The 13,184-nt window shown below is 43.5% G+C and overlaps 1 protein-coding gene across 1 annotated transcript in view; it reads left to right on the forward strand.

Moving 5' to 3' along the window:
• The window catches only part of tasorb (transcription activation suppressor b), a 27,820-nt gene continuing 14,636 nt past the window's right edge, over positions 1–13,184 (forward strand). Inside the window, exons 1-16 of the mRNA XM_042097784.1 lie at positions 1–467; positions 2,419–2,564; positions 3,099–3,191; positions 3,672–3,744; positions 8,346–8,437; positions 8,554–8,688; positions 8,914–9,029; positions 9,219–9,250; positions 9,521–9,626; positions 9,765–9,865; positions 10,627–10,733; positions 10,912–10,984; positions 11,111–11,200; positions 11,484–11,887; positions 11,986–12,307; positions 13,146–13,180. Coding sequence (XP_041953718.1) covers positions 158–467; positions 2,419–2,564; positions 3,099–3,191; positions 3,672–3,744; positions 8,346–8,437; positions 8,554–8,688; positions 8,914–9,029; positions 9,219–9,250; positions 9,521–9,626; positions 9,765–9,865; positions 10,627–10,733; positions 10,912–10,984; positions 11,111–11,200; positions 11,484–11,887; positions 11,986–12,307; positions 13,146–13,180 — 2,235 coding nt within the window. The 5' untranslated portion in view covers positions 1–157. The remainder of the gene's footprint in view (positions 468–2,418; positions 2,565–3,098; positions 3,192–3,671; positions 3,745–8,345; positions 8,438–8,553; positions 8,689–8,913; positions 9,030–9,218; positions 9,251–9,520; positions 9,627–9,764; positions 9,866–10,626; positions 10,734–10,911; positions 10,985–11,110; positions 11,201–11,483; positions 11,888–11,985; positions 12,308–13,145; positions 13,181–13,184) is intronic.

The following is a 13,184-nucleotide window of genomic DNA, read 5'->3' on the forward strand; positions in this document are numbered from 1 at the left end:
AGCTGACTGGGAACAGTGACGCTAGGGTTTTGCAGTGGTGGAGAAGGCCATACGTCAGAGGCATAATGGCGGAGGCTGGTTGAAGAGGACAGGCACTCAGCAAAGCTGCGCTGTTACCAATTTCTTCGCCCTCAGAAGAGGTCCGCAGTGCCTGAAAATGGCCTGCAATTCTTACGCGGAAATTGAAAACGACAACGAAAGCCTTAAGTTCAGTGGGATTTCATCCGAGGGCTGCAACTCTCAGAAGCAATTGTTGTCAGATAGTATCTCGGCCACATCCAAGCAAAATGGCGAACAAGCTGTATGTGAAGACGAGCAAATGTCTGAACAAGATGCGTCTGAGCGGCGGAAGATCGGTATGATGGATTTGAAAACCAGCAGTACTTCACCGTCGACACTTCAGAGACCTGCTGAAGAGTTGCTAAGAAGAAATTTTCAGATTCCACGGAAGATCAAGGAAAGGAAAGGTTGTGTCCTCTTAATACTAGCTAGCTCGCCAGCTAGCATTAGCTGAAGCCTGAAAGGGATTGTCTTTTTCATATTTCACCCTTGGCTGCATGTAATGTTGGCTTTTAAGACGGGACCTTTTAAGACTTTAGTAACAACTGATTCATTAACGCCATAACACAGGCCATGCTGCAGAGGACAACTAGTTAAAGATATAGTGTCAGTTGTACAGTTAGCAACCATACATCGCGCTCTGAACTGTTAGCTAGCTAACACTCATAACCCGGTGTGGCAGGTAAATTCGAAAGCAAGAAGCCATGTGAAGACATGACCACCAAGTTCCTTGTCCATGGTGTAGTGTAATTGTCGTTAACACAGCATGTGTGGGGTCAAGTTGTACATGCGTTTATGTACACAAATCCACCGTTTTTGCTGTTAACGTTAGTTGCCAAGCTACACAAGTTGGCTTACCACTCCTACTTCCTCGGATGCGCGCTGGCTCACCATGCATTAGGCCGAGGCCTCGGTGTTTATTACTTCACCACTCTTACGTGACCACTCAAGACACCCATGGTTCACCCATGTTTCAGGCCTCTTTTTTCCCCCCTCAGTTTCTTTCTCTTTGTTCACCCAGTCCCTCCAGTTGTCCACAAGTGTGCCTGTAGCAGTATCCCTGCCCATTTGGAATAGAGGCAAAACTTGAGAAGTAGTCTGGGTCTGGATGCAAAATGAGAAGTACCACAATCAGCATGGCATAGCACATAAGCTTAGCCCACACTGACCTGCCTGTAGCCTCAGCACTGTTTCACACTACATAACAGCTGCAGCCCTGCCTGGCCCCAGCTGCCTTGAGTGTCACCGGTGATCTTGGGGGTTAATTGTGGCTTCAGTTGCCCAGTCTTTCCTTAGAGCCATCATTATTATTAATAGCTCATTTCATTCCTTCAACACCATGAAGGGTTTTTGTTACTCTGGAAGCACTGTGTGTGGGCTGTTCAGTAGTAAACATGGCCACCCGATCTAAAGCCTCGCATTTCATATCTGATACTGGATTACTTGTGGGTATACCCCATGGTGGATACTGGTACATGAGCGTGTGTTTTGACATGTCCCCCGTTTGCTGCCTGTGTATGTGCATGGTGCTAGTGCTTTGTGTGCTCTGTTGATTCGGCTCAGAATGTAATGCAATATTTTCACTCTGTCTCCAGTCAGGCTTTAAATAGACCCAGACTGGGTTATGTGGGGGTCCTAGTCACATATCTTGGTTGTTGTCCAGGTGTTGTCAAATAAAACTATATATATTTTATTTATTTATTTATTTAAAAAGGGAGAGGCTGGCTTACTGCTTTGGCGGCACAGCTTGGATTGAAAATGGATTGGATGTAAAAGTGTGTCTTTCTTGAGTGTCAGTTAGTATTTGTCAGTGCAGAGAGAGAAACAGGTTTGTACGTTATGTCATGTCATGATTCCTAGTGAGTTCTTTCGTCTTGTATGCGCTTCCCAAAAGCTTATGTGGCACAGCTCCATTGACTTGTAGGGTTCCCATTGTCCCATTGAGATGCAAATATTTGGGAAGTTATTCATCACCACTTTTTCAGTTGCGCTTGTCTTTCCTGAGAAAGTTCAGGTTTAGAAAGTGAAACTACTTTCACCATTCTACCTACTATCACAATTCCTCTTGTAATACAGGGAGTCAACCGAGACCAACTACTAGAGCTGTAACAGAAACGGTATGACTGAAAAATTGTGTTAGTCAGCTAATTTCAGAAGGTCGATGAAAAACACTCTTGAAGGCATTCAAATGTGAGGTGCATGTGAGGACATATTCTAGATACAAAATTCAAGTTTTCTATAGATGACTAATTTATTGTTCTCTTTGGGATGTTTGAAATCTTTCTTCCTTGGCATTATTGTGTTCTAGTAGATTACTGTTGAAATGCTCATGTTTTTTTAAATTTGCCTTTGTTTCAGGTTTGTTCCAGAACCTTTCCCCAGAATCTCGTGAGTTTGATGAACTTGTGAAGCTTCTCTCCTCTTTCTACCTGGAGCCTAACTCGCGGGGGACCTTCACATACACCAAAGCCCGTCTCATTCACAACGAGCTTCTTGAAAAAGAAGTAAGCCTTTGGTCTTATCACTCAAATTCCCACAAACTCTCAGTCCCTCTTGTACACATAAATGCAAAGAGTGGGATTTAACACAAAGGTGGTGCTCTCACACAAAGCAACAGGAACTAGCAAGGTCAGGTTCAGGAATTGATCCCTGGCTGACCGTTTTCTCAGGTGGCGACGCTACCGCTTCACCACACTTCCATGTAATGTTGTTTCATTGTATAAACACATTCCAGATACCACATGCCATGCCATGCCATGGTTGGTCATAATTACACACATGATGTCAGTGTCCTCAAGAAAAGACTGAACAGGCTCATCTTCAACACGAGATTGCAGTCTTGAGTCTTAAAACTTAAGACTTCAACATTATGTTACTGAGTAGCTGCAGATCAGTGATTGCCATTCTGAATGGTTTTCATGAAAGCTTGTATCTGCCATAGCAATATAAATTGTTATTATAAAAAAAAAACACGATAGTGGAGTTTTTATGAGTGTGGTGATTAACATATCCTGCTTCTTTTTTTTTTCCCTTGTTAGTTCATTGAGAAAAAGAGGGAGCTCAAGCAGCATGGCCGCACAGATGCAGAGCTGGAGGAGTCGTATGGCTTCTTGCTACCGGACAAAGACAAGGTGAGTCTGCTCCCACCTGGGCCAGGTAGACTGGAAGGTGGTCATGTCCGGTTGTGTGGACAAAGCACACTAGATGGACACACAAAGCAGAAGATAATCAGTTATGCAAATCTTGCCACTCAGATTTGCACACATTCAAACACACTTTGAATGTGTTTAAACCATACCACTCACCTGCCGTCAGACTTGTTTAATGAGGTTATTTTTTTCATCTGTAAGAACTGTGTTATTGTCAAAAGTGTTGTAATATGTTTATGACATGACTTTTTGATTTGCTTCAGTCAGCAAAGCAATCAGAACCACGTAGTGTATTTATTTGTTTATGAATTAAGGTATTGATTTGAAGAGCAAATGTGTGTGCTCTCCAGTAATATCAGATTGGCTTCATTTATTCAAAACTCGACTACGTGCATTAACAGATGACTCCAGGAGTAGCACAAGGAGTGTGAATGTAACCTGTAGCTATCTGTGGCTTTGCAGGTCCAGGCCATCTGTGAGAAAGGCCTGTCTGTGGGCCACTCCCGCGTTAGCATGCTGGGCAGTCCTGCTAAAGGTGAGTGTGGTCACCTGAGCGGCTTCACTACTGTGGGGAAAAATCATTTTAATTGTTTTGTCACTTTGATTTCTTACGTGATCTACTGTTATATGTCCGAGGCCTTTTTCTATCGGTGTTCATCTCTGTACTCAGTGTGGCTTTTCAGAGAATTTATCAGAGGCCTCTAGGAGTAGTTGGGAGCCAGGGAATGACCCTGTCAGTGTTACCGGGGGTTTGGAATTGGACACCATAGTGGCGCCTACGCATAGGCCTTGAATGATGGCGTGAAGCCTTCGAATGCCAGACAGTAATGGTCGTCATGCACGCGGCAATATGGATCTTTTATGTCAAGTTGGCACAAACTTTGGTTTTAACTCACTTGATGTGGATGAGATGTATATTTATTGTCTCAGTCATGCTTGCATGGCTGAAGATTCTGCAAGATTCAGTTTAAGATTGTATAAAATGGTCTGAGTTTTCTTTTGTCTTCAGATCTTGAGGGTGTGACTACTTGATGGTCTCCGGTACCATGATAAAGCTCTCTGTTAAATGTCAGCATCACCAAATGAGTCCGTCTGACTTTACTGCCTTATCAGTTTAATCCTCATGACCCGCCGGCGGGACGGTTACCCCCTTCCCTCACCTCCCCCCAACATTCTAAATCAATTGTATGCACCATATTGCTATGTAGCATAGTAATGTTATACACCATTTCAAAGCTTTGGCTCTTGGGAATCCAAAAATGACAACTTTTTTCATGTACAATCTGTATAGTGCTTTACATTTTCAGATTAATTTTATTATGTCTCAATTCAATTTGATCCAAAATGCCCCCCTCCCCCTCCTCCACTTTTGGTGCTACCCCGACTTCTGGCTGCAGTGTAGCTGCAGCACCCTAAGTAGATGCAACATATTGGGCACTGAAATATTCACAAGAATCCATAGAAATGGAATCTTCATGTTGTATTATCCAATATTAGTTGTACAGATGTATAGTTTATCTTATACACACTCATTGAACCAACAAAGTAAATGCAAAAATAGACTTTTTTGTAATTATTCCATATTTTGTGTAGTCAGTCTATATCAGAACACCTGCCATACAATGTAAATAGTCCACAAGAAACCTCTAAGTGTTACCTTTCATTTGTAACCAGGATTATGCTACACAAAGGGCTTCATGTGCAGTAAGCATTTCAGTATGCATTTTGGATAACAAAAAGTCCAATGGGGAGTTTCCATAGGCATTTTACAAAATGCATGAGCATACCTTGGCAAATAATGGTCTAAATTTTCATTCTATATTGATCTACAGCACACAGCCTCACAAGACCTGTTGCTAGGGCTCAGTTGTGTTTCTAAGGGATATCAAGTGACCCAGAGGGCTGAAATGTGGTCAGTTCAGAGATGCTTGTAATCCGGCAGAAATAAAAAACTATATTCTAGCCTCTGTAACTCTGTGTGAGTACATCAGTTATTTTGACTGTTTCGTACGAAAACTTAAGGTTCTCAGCTTTCTATAGAGGTCCAACATTTGATGGTAGGCCCCAAAAGAGGTGGGAACAATGCCCTTGTAAATAGGCACAGTGCAATTTCAGGCAAAAACTTGAAATTTGTATTGAGATCTATGTGGTTATAGTCATTTTTTTTAATACAACACCTCAAAGCAAGGTCACTGGCTTGTCCAGGTAACTACATGTGTAACCATTGGTCTGTAGAAAAACACTAACGGGCATCTGTTGTTTAAGGCGAGACACGGCAGGTGAAAACATCGTTTTTTCATGCTCTGGTCAATTTCAAGATTTTGAGCTAGTATGTTACCTTAGCATGTATTCTATCACACTACTACAACAAAAAAGTCCGATTTACACATTTAGGTATTTATTTCATTATATTGTGTCTACTCGCGCCTAGTGTTGTCACGATACCAAAATTATGACTTTGATAAGATACCTGCCATAAATATCACGATGCTCGATACTGAAACGATACTACGGCGAAATCCTAAGATATCTGGAAAAGAAAGGACTCGTACCTTCTCCAAGTGTATTGAATCATTTGTGTTGAATTCGATGCACTTTTGTAGTGTGCAGGTCAATTCTGAATAGTAAAATAAAATAGTAGGCCTACTTTGTATGACTAAGTCCTTTTTTGTTGTTTGTTATAGTTCATTTACATTGTGTTGTGTTTTGGCAATAAAGTAGCTTTAAATTGCCAAACTAGGCTAGTCAGTGTTGAAATTACTGTATGCAAATCACTGAATGCTATGCAGAGGGGGCTAATCTTTAGGCTATCTGGTGTACAGTATAGTCTACCCTAGGCCTTCCTGATTTCCTTGACAGTTGCAACTTTAGGGAAAAATGTGAGGATAGTCTTCTTTGCGCCCAGTGTACAAGTACGACGTTCCAACCACTCAGGTCTTTGTTAGATAGGCCTACACCATTACCTGTTGCAATATATATGTGTGCATTCCTACATTACGTCTATTTCTTTGATAACATGATTTGCTCACGTAACAATAACCTGCTATTATTATTAGGACTCAGCACGCTTTGGTGGTATTATATGCTGTGGGCTTTAATTAGCGCATTTCGGGTAGCCTATCCTACATCTGGGCAATAATTATTGAACAAATTGCAGTCTACATGCCATGACAAATATTACCAATAGTACTGACCGAACATGAAATAGATTGTTTACAAGTTATGGTAATGTTATTCTGGCGTGAACATTGCGCTTTCATCACGTTAGCACCCTATGATTACAGCTCGTTATGTCTGTCAAAATGATTACAGCTCGTTGTCACGTCAAAATTCATTGATGAAGGATGGTTCGCTTTATCCCAGAGAACCATACTCGTTTCACTTAGGCTAGATTAAAACAGAAGAGAAGAACTTGGCACTAACCATGGAGTCGTGTTTTCTATATTCGTTAACCTGTCGTTCTTTGAACTCTTTAACATTTTTGGGATATGTCTCCGAGGTGTTTAGCCAATGACTGCTTTTAAATGACTTTGAAACATATTTTACAAACGGGCCTCTGTGTACCTGATGGCTTGCCTTCACTATTCGCGATGTAGGCTATCCGACATAGTTCCAGATTTCACCTTTTGTTTTATCCACAAGGCCGCAGACTGTCGGGAAAGACTATGTTGACGTTGCCTGCGCACTCACTCACTCAGAGCTGCCTGCTTGACACGCCCACTTGCCTAGATGCGTGCAAGGAGCAGTGAGAGCAGCAGTTCACGGACACAGAACGTTATTATTTTAACAAAGTATCGATTCTAAAAACGTCGGAAATCGTATCGTTTTTTGCGTGAAGGCATCGTGATACCTTTTTAGTATCGATACACCGTGCAACACTACTCGCGCCTGTATATTTCTCCTAAATTCAGCAAAAGTTAGCATTCTAACCTTGCATGCACTCCCGCGACCGTGGTCCAAAACATATCATGTGTACTACCGTTGGAAAGCTCTGTTTTTCCTGTTATCACGCTATGTGATTCTTATATGGACACTTCCTTTGTATCAGCAACCAATCGCGAAAGTTCAAAGGCGAGTCTAGGCTGAGAACGGAATCTCATTGGCTGTCTTTCAAGGCTGTTTTCTCAAAAGGAGTTTCCTCTCACACTCTGAGCTCAAAAACTCCACTTCAGAAGCACGTACATACACCAAACTTTCTAGACATATGCTATAAAACTATATGTCGAAGATTTCTACAGAGGGGTTTGTTGATCTATTATTCCTAGCCTGACTTACATGACGTTTTATGCCTAAAAACATGGAAAAAATAGTTTTTTTAGGGCTAGTGACATAATTTTATGATTTACAGGATAACAAAAGTAGATATTCATAAATCCCTCTGTAAATGTTCCCCCATCTAATATCTGAACACAATGAAAACATAATTTTTAACCTGGCTGTATCCAATGCTCAGGTTTCGTGCCTTAAAATGTATGCAAATTAGCGCATATTTAATTAGATAATGCCTAATTTGCATATGTAAACGTTAAATTACAGCAAACTTGTAATACATTTTTTTTTTCTCATATTAATGTAAGTAATCAACTGGGGAAGTTTCATAGTGATATCTGCTTGTTAAAAATTGTACCCTACACCTGTAGTGTCTCGCCTTAAAAAGTGACATGTTTTTGACAAGCCTGTCGCCCCGCTTAGTAGAACAGCCCTCTGGTCTTTATGGCTTCACCAGTTCCTGTGTGTTGGCAACCTGCTAATGGTGCCCTAGAGGGTTTCATTTCAGCTCTCTTCGCTGAGATGGCAGTAGATTTCCTCATGTGGTCAGGGCTGGTCAAAGCTCTGAGGCGAAGTCTGAAATAATCCTAATTGTATGCAGGTTTAGTAAAGTAGTAAAGGTGTGAGGCATGTTCCTCAGTCATTGTATCTGGAAATAAATGAAAAGTCGGCCTGCTACTTAGCACCCTAAGGACGGGTAGAGCTGCTGTTTATTCTTTGTCTTTGCTATTGCATTTGAATCTGATTGTGGAAGTTTTGCACTGTTGCTTGCTCCCGAGAATGATTTGAAAAGCATAGATAGAATTGGATAAAAAGGATGATTAAGACTGATATCCACATCTTCTAACGTATTTTGTATGATTTCAGGTGTGTATCTATCAAGGTACTCTGATCTATTGCAAGTCAATACATTTGAACCCGGAACAACTGGAGAAATCATAGTGTTCAAAATTATGAAGGTAAATATCTCCGGTCATGTCCTGTGGTGAAATTTATTTATTTATCCTGTGCCCACAGATTGCTTTCATGTCGTGTATTCATGTAAAACTGATAAAGATGTCTTCTGTACCCGTAGGGTAAATTAAAAACCATATATGAAAACACACCAAAGAACGCGGTGGACCCTACGCAGAAGTTCGACTGTCACGTGTTCAAGAATGCAAGCAAAGTGGCGTCCCTCTACTCCTACCGGGCGTTTGAACACACTCAGGTATGCATAGGGGCTGCCTGATCCTTTCCTCCCACACGTCTGCATTGAGCCTCAACACACCCTGTCAGCAACTTTGAAGCCTCTCTTTGTTGATCTTGAATTTAGCTGTGCGCTGAGTGAACCGAAGCAAGCAAACTGCTATCTGTCAGCTATCCCTTGCCGAGCCACATGTTTGTGTGTGATGAATTGTTTTTTTGAATGTTTATTCTTCTTATTCTTACGCAGCAATACCTGTTTGAGTTTGCCTATGAAGAGCTGAAGACCCGGCCCAGACACGTGTGCCCTTACGCTGTGCTGTCCTTCCAGTACAGAGGCAAAGAAACAGTTGCCTCTCTAAACAGGTATGGCCCCCCAATTGTCACACTTGGGAATAAGACAGAACCAAGTACATTATATTGAATGATTGATTTAATTATTGATGAATGTGGTTGTTTTATTTGCTGCTAATGCCCTGCCGGGGCTGTCAAATGAGCGCTCCTGTATTTGTGTGGTTTTGGGGTTTTGTGTTGATCTTTCTGTAATTGTTTCAGGCTCAACAGCCCCATGAGTGATGGAAACCGAGGTACGTTCTAGACAGGCTCCTTCATAAATATCTCATATCTACTTGAGTTGGATGTGTAGTGCTTGTTAGTGTAGTTTGTTTTTTTTTGTGCTTGTTTTTTACTTGGTGGAAAAATCTGTTGTAACAAAGTTGTCAATGATTCAGGGGAAACATTGGGAGTGTTAGATCATTCTTTCTAATTTGACATTATTTACAGTGACTGAACTCTGGGTGATATGAGCTGCTGGTCAGACACACATTAAAAGGCTGTTCCTTTTTTTGGCTCCTTAGTGAGGCGCAGGTACACAGTCTGGAGTGGGACCCTGGTGAACGAGGGAGAGGAGCTTTTCCAGATTAGCGTCCGATCTTCCAACCTCCCCCTTCTGCCCTTCCGACTGTAAGTGTCTGCAGCATGCACAGACAGACAGACCGAGTTTCTTATGTCTTGCCAATTTTAAGAACGCTGATGAAACAACACATTGTCCAGTTGGTCAACTTTCAAAATTGTTTTTTTTTTTTTTTTCTTTTGTGTTAGACCTGATAAACTGGACGTCAGCACAGCGATGCACTTGGATGCATTCAAGAGGAGGATACCAGCGTTGCTATCGTGGGACACTTTCTACGGCAAGCGGGAAGGTCGGTGTCCCAGTGAAGTCACATGAGGCCTAATTGCTGTGGTCTCAGGATGAACACTTATTGTTAACCCGTGTCTGGTCCACTAGATATTACTATTTATTATACGGCTCTTCACAATGCTAGTAGAACGCTCCATTGACTTGAATGGGATTTCCCAACCTTCTACGGTAAAATAAATTCATGTAATTACCGCTGCAAACATATAATTACCGCTGTCAATGGCAACGGATTTTGTGCTTTTGATATGTCTTTCATATCACTACGCAAGAACTGGAACTTCATTCAAATGTGAAAGCAGACGGTTGATCAGCTGTGTTCTAAAGAATGTTTGATTCAAGTTCAGCAGCGTGTGTTGCGAACTATTTGTTTCTCCGCAAATGCCACGATGAACGGTAACAAATAGGCTAGGCTATGTAGGCTAAAGTCATATCGTGGGGAGTTTATTATTTCGTTTTGGCAAGTAGCCGTATAATAAGCGGGATAATGTATAGAACGCCGGTCATTATGAGAAAATAAGTCCCTTCAGGGCGAAACAAGACCCCTCCGCTGGCGCATCGGGGTCCGGTTCGCCCTGTCGGGACTTATTTTCCCAATAATGACCGCCGTTCTATACATTATCCCTTACTTAATATAGTAGTAATGTAGTGTTTACATGTGAATACTAAGGTGAAATGTGCTTTTATCATATGTGTTATGCATATGACCTTGGTTTAAATTGACTTAATCTGGATGTGTGTGTTGTCTTTGTGTCTCCATTGCAGTGTTAAAGTATGGCATGTACTGCAGTTTGTTTGAAGTGGTGAGCAAGAGCAAACCTGGCAACCAAAATCTAGCTGGACTGCTACAGAAGCTTGAGAAGGACAAAATAGTAAGACATCAAATTTTGTATGACAACAAAAACAGCTGTTACACGTGTTTGTTACTGATGTGTTAATTGTTTTTACTTCTGACTGTTGGATATCACTGTTGCCCTTATTAGCTGGCACTGTCACTTGGTCTGTTTCCCAAAGTGTTTGTTATCTAAACATTGTTTTTTTTGTCTCCAGGTGCTTGTGAAGCCTCTTATGGACAAAGGATTTCTCTTCCTGCTTTCATCCGCCCAAATGCAAATATCAAATGGTAAAAAACACACAAGCACACGCACACATACCTTGACACACTGTGTTATAACTTTCTGGTTTAGGCTGCTCAGGATGTAAATATCATCTCTCTCCTCCCCCCCCCCCCCCCATCTGTGAACTTTAGAGAGGAAGAGTCGAATGGAAAAAGGTTTACAGGCCCTCTTTATCTTTCAAGACCCTAGACTGGGCCCAGACCCCAGACTGACAAAATTCTGTAAGTGAAAGTTTGTCATTCTGTTGTTGCTGCCATCATTGTAGCATACACATTAAGGTTTAATATCTAGATTCATCATTCTGACAAGTCTTTTTTTTTGTTTTGTTTCCTCCCTTTTTTTTCCCTTTCTTTCTCTTTTGCTTTCACTCTGTTTTTCTTTCTTTCTTTTTCTTTCTCTCTCTCTCTCTCTCTCTCTCTCTCTCTCTCTCTCTCTCTCTCTCTCTCTCTCTCTCTCTCTCTCTCTCTCTCTCTCTCTCTCTCTCTCTCTCTCTCTCTCTCTCAGCAACCACATGCACGGCTCCCCCTCCCCGCGACCCGAGTGACGGGGTGGTTCTGCGTCGGCTGGAGCCCTTTCTGCCGGCCCTCCACCATGCGCTGCTGCGCCTGCGCTCGCATCCGCCCAAGGACCTGGGGGCGGCCGTGGAGCGCCAAGCGATGGACTACCTGGGCCAGCAGCGAAGGGGCCGCTGCCCGTCGACCGCCTTCCGGCTGCCCGAGTACCGCCAGCACCTGGACGAGCGGCCCGGATACCCCTCGGGGCCCCGGCCGCGCTTCAGCGGCGAGGCCCTGCGCGCCTACCTCCACGCGCCGGCCTCCTACCAGCTGGCCGCCGCCAAGGCCCACGGCCTGCTCAGCGGAGAGGGCCTGGAGCAGCGCCGACCGCAACGCCCTCCGCCTGCCGTGGCTGCGACGGCTCCGGCAGCAGCAGCGTCTGCAGTGGCGTCTGCGTCGGCGTCCAGCCTGACCCTATCCCCGGCGCCGTCCCCCCGCGGGGATGTCTGAAGACCGCAGTCCGGCCCTCGGACTGGGGGAGTCAGGAAAGGCCGGCCTCTGCATCAGGGGCCCGAGTGACGCAGGCCAATGGGGGGAGCCAGAGAGCTCCCCAACGCCCAGGGGGAGGGGGAGGGGGGCAGTACGACAAGGACAAGATGGAGAAGCTGCTGCAGCTGATCCACATGCACAAACGGACGCTGCATGGGGGGAGGGAGGACGATGACGAGGGCTGGGACGCCGCCGGACTCAAAAGGAGGTTAGAGGACGAAGGGGGAGCGCAGGCCAGCAAGTACCTGAGGACGAGCCTGCTGAGCAACGGCGAGCCTGGGAGAGGTGAGTGCCAGGGCTGGGTTGGGTTGGTGGGACAATGTGGTGCTCCACTGGACAAAACATTCAGTTTGAGATATCTAGCTTTAGTTTTGACAACAAGTCACTAGATACTCATAATCTGTCCATTTTCGTCTTAGTTTGTGTATATTTTAAACTATTTGGATTCACACCCCTGAAACCTACTCAGGCAGAATGTAAGAATGTTACATTCCTTGCTCCTATTAGTTGTTCCACACTGCTTTGTACATCTGTTTAAGTTCAAAGAACAATACAAATGCTCAAATGGAAAAATGAATCTTGGCATTGGGGTTGCCCCCGAAGCCTGTATTCATTTAGTTACACTGTTGACACAGTTTATCTGGCTTGTTCCCTTTTGAAATATTAACTTTTGACAAGCATCTCCAAGTGCTGATTGAGGAAATTCATTCTAGTTTAAAGCCAGGTCATCACATGAGTGGTTCTGCTTCTCATTTATGGATAATCAATGTCACCCCTCCTGCACCCACTTGTTCCTCCAGATGTTCTGGGTCACACTGTACTTTTACTGTTGTGTCATTTATAACAATTTTCACCCATGGGATCTTTAGGGCTTTCTGGGGCCAGCATAAGTGACTCGGTCCATGTGCTGGCATGCTTAGAATGTCTTCATTCTGTGTCAAACCAGAGTAAACTTCACATTTCTGTCTCCATTCTCTCTCTCTCTCTCTCTCTCTCTCTCTCTCTCTCTCTCTCTCTCTCTCTCTCTCTCATCTCTCTCTCTCTCTCTCTCTCTCTCTCTCTCTCTCTCTCTCTCTCTCTCTCTCTCTCTCTCTCTCTCTCTCTCTCTCTCTCTCTCTCTCAGTGCCTGGTAGTGAGGAGGGCGGCTCTGAGGAAAGCCCGT

Source organism: Alosa sapidissima, chromosome 7 (assembly GCF_018492685.1).
Source record: "Alosa sapidissima isolate fAloSap1 chromosome 7, fAloSap1.pri, whole genome shotgun sequence".
Taxonomy (NCBI): domain Eukaryota; kingdom Metazoa; phylum Chordata; class Actinopteri; order Clupeiformes; family Clupeidae; genus Alosa; species Alosa sapidissima.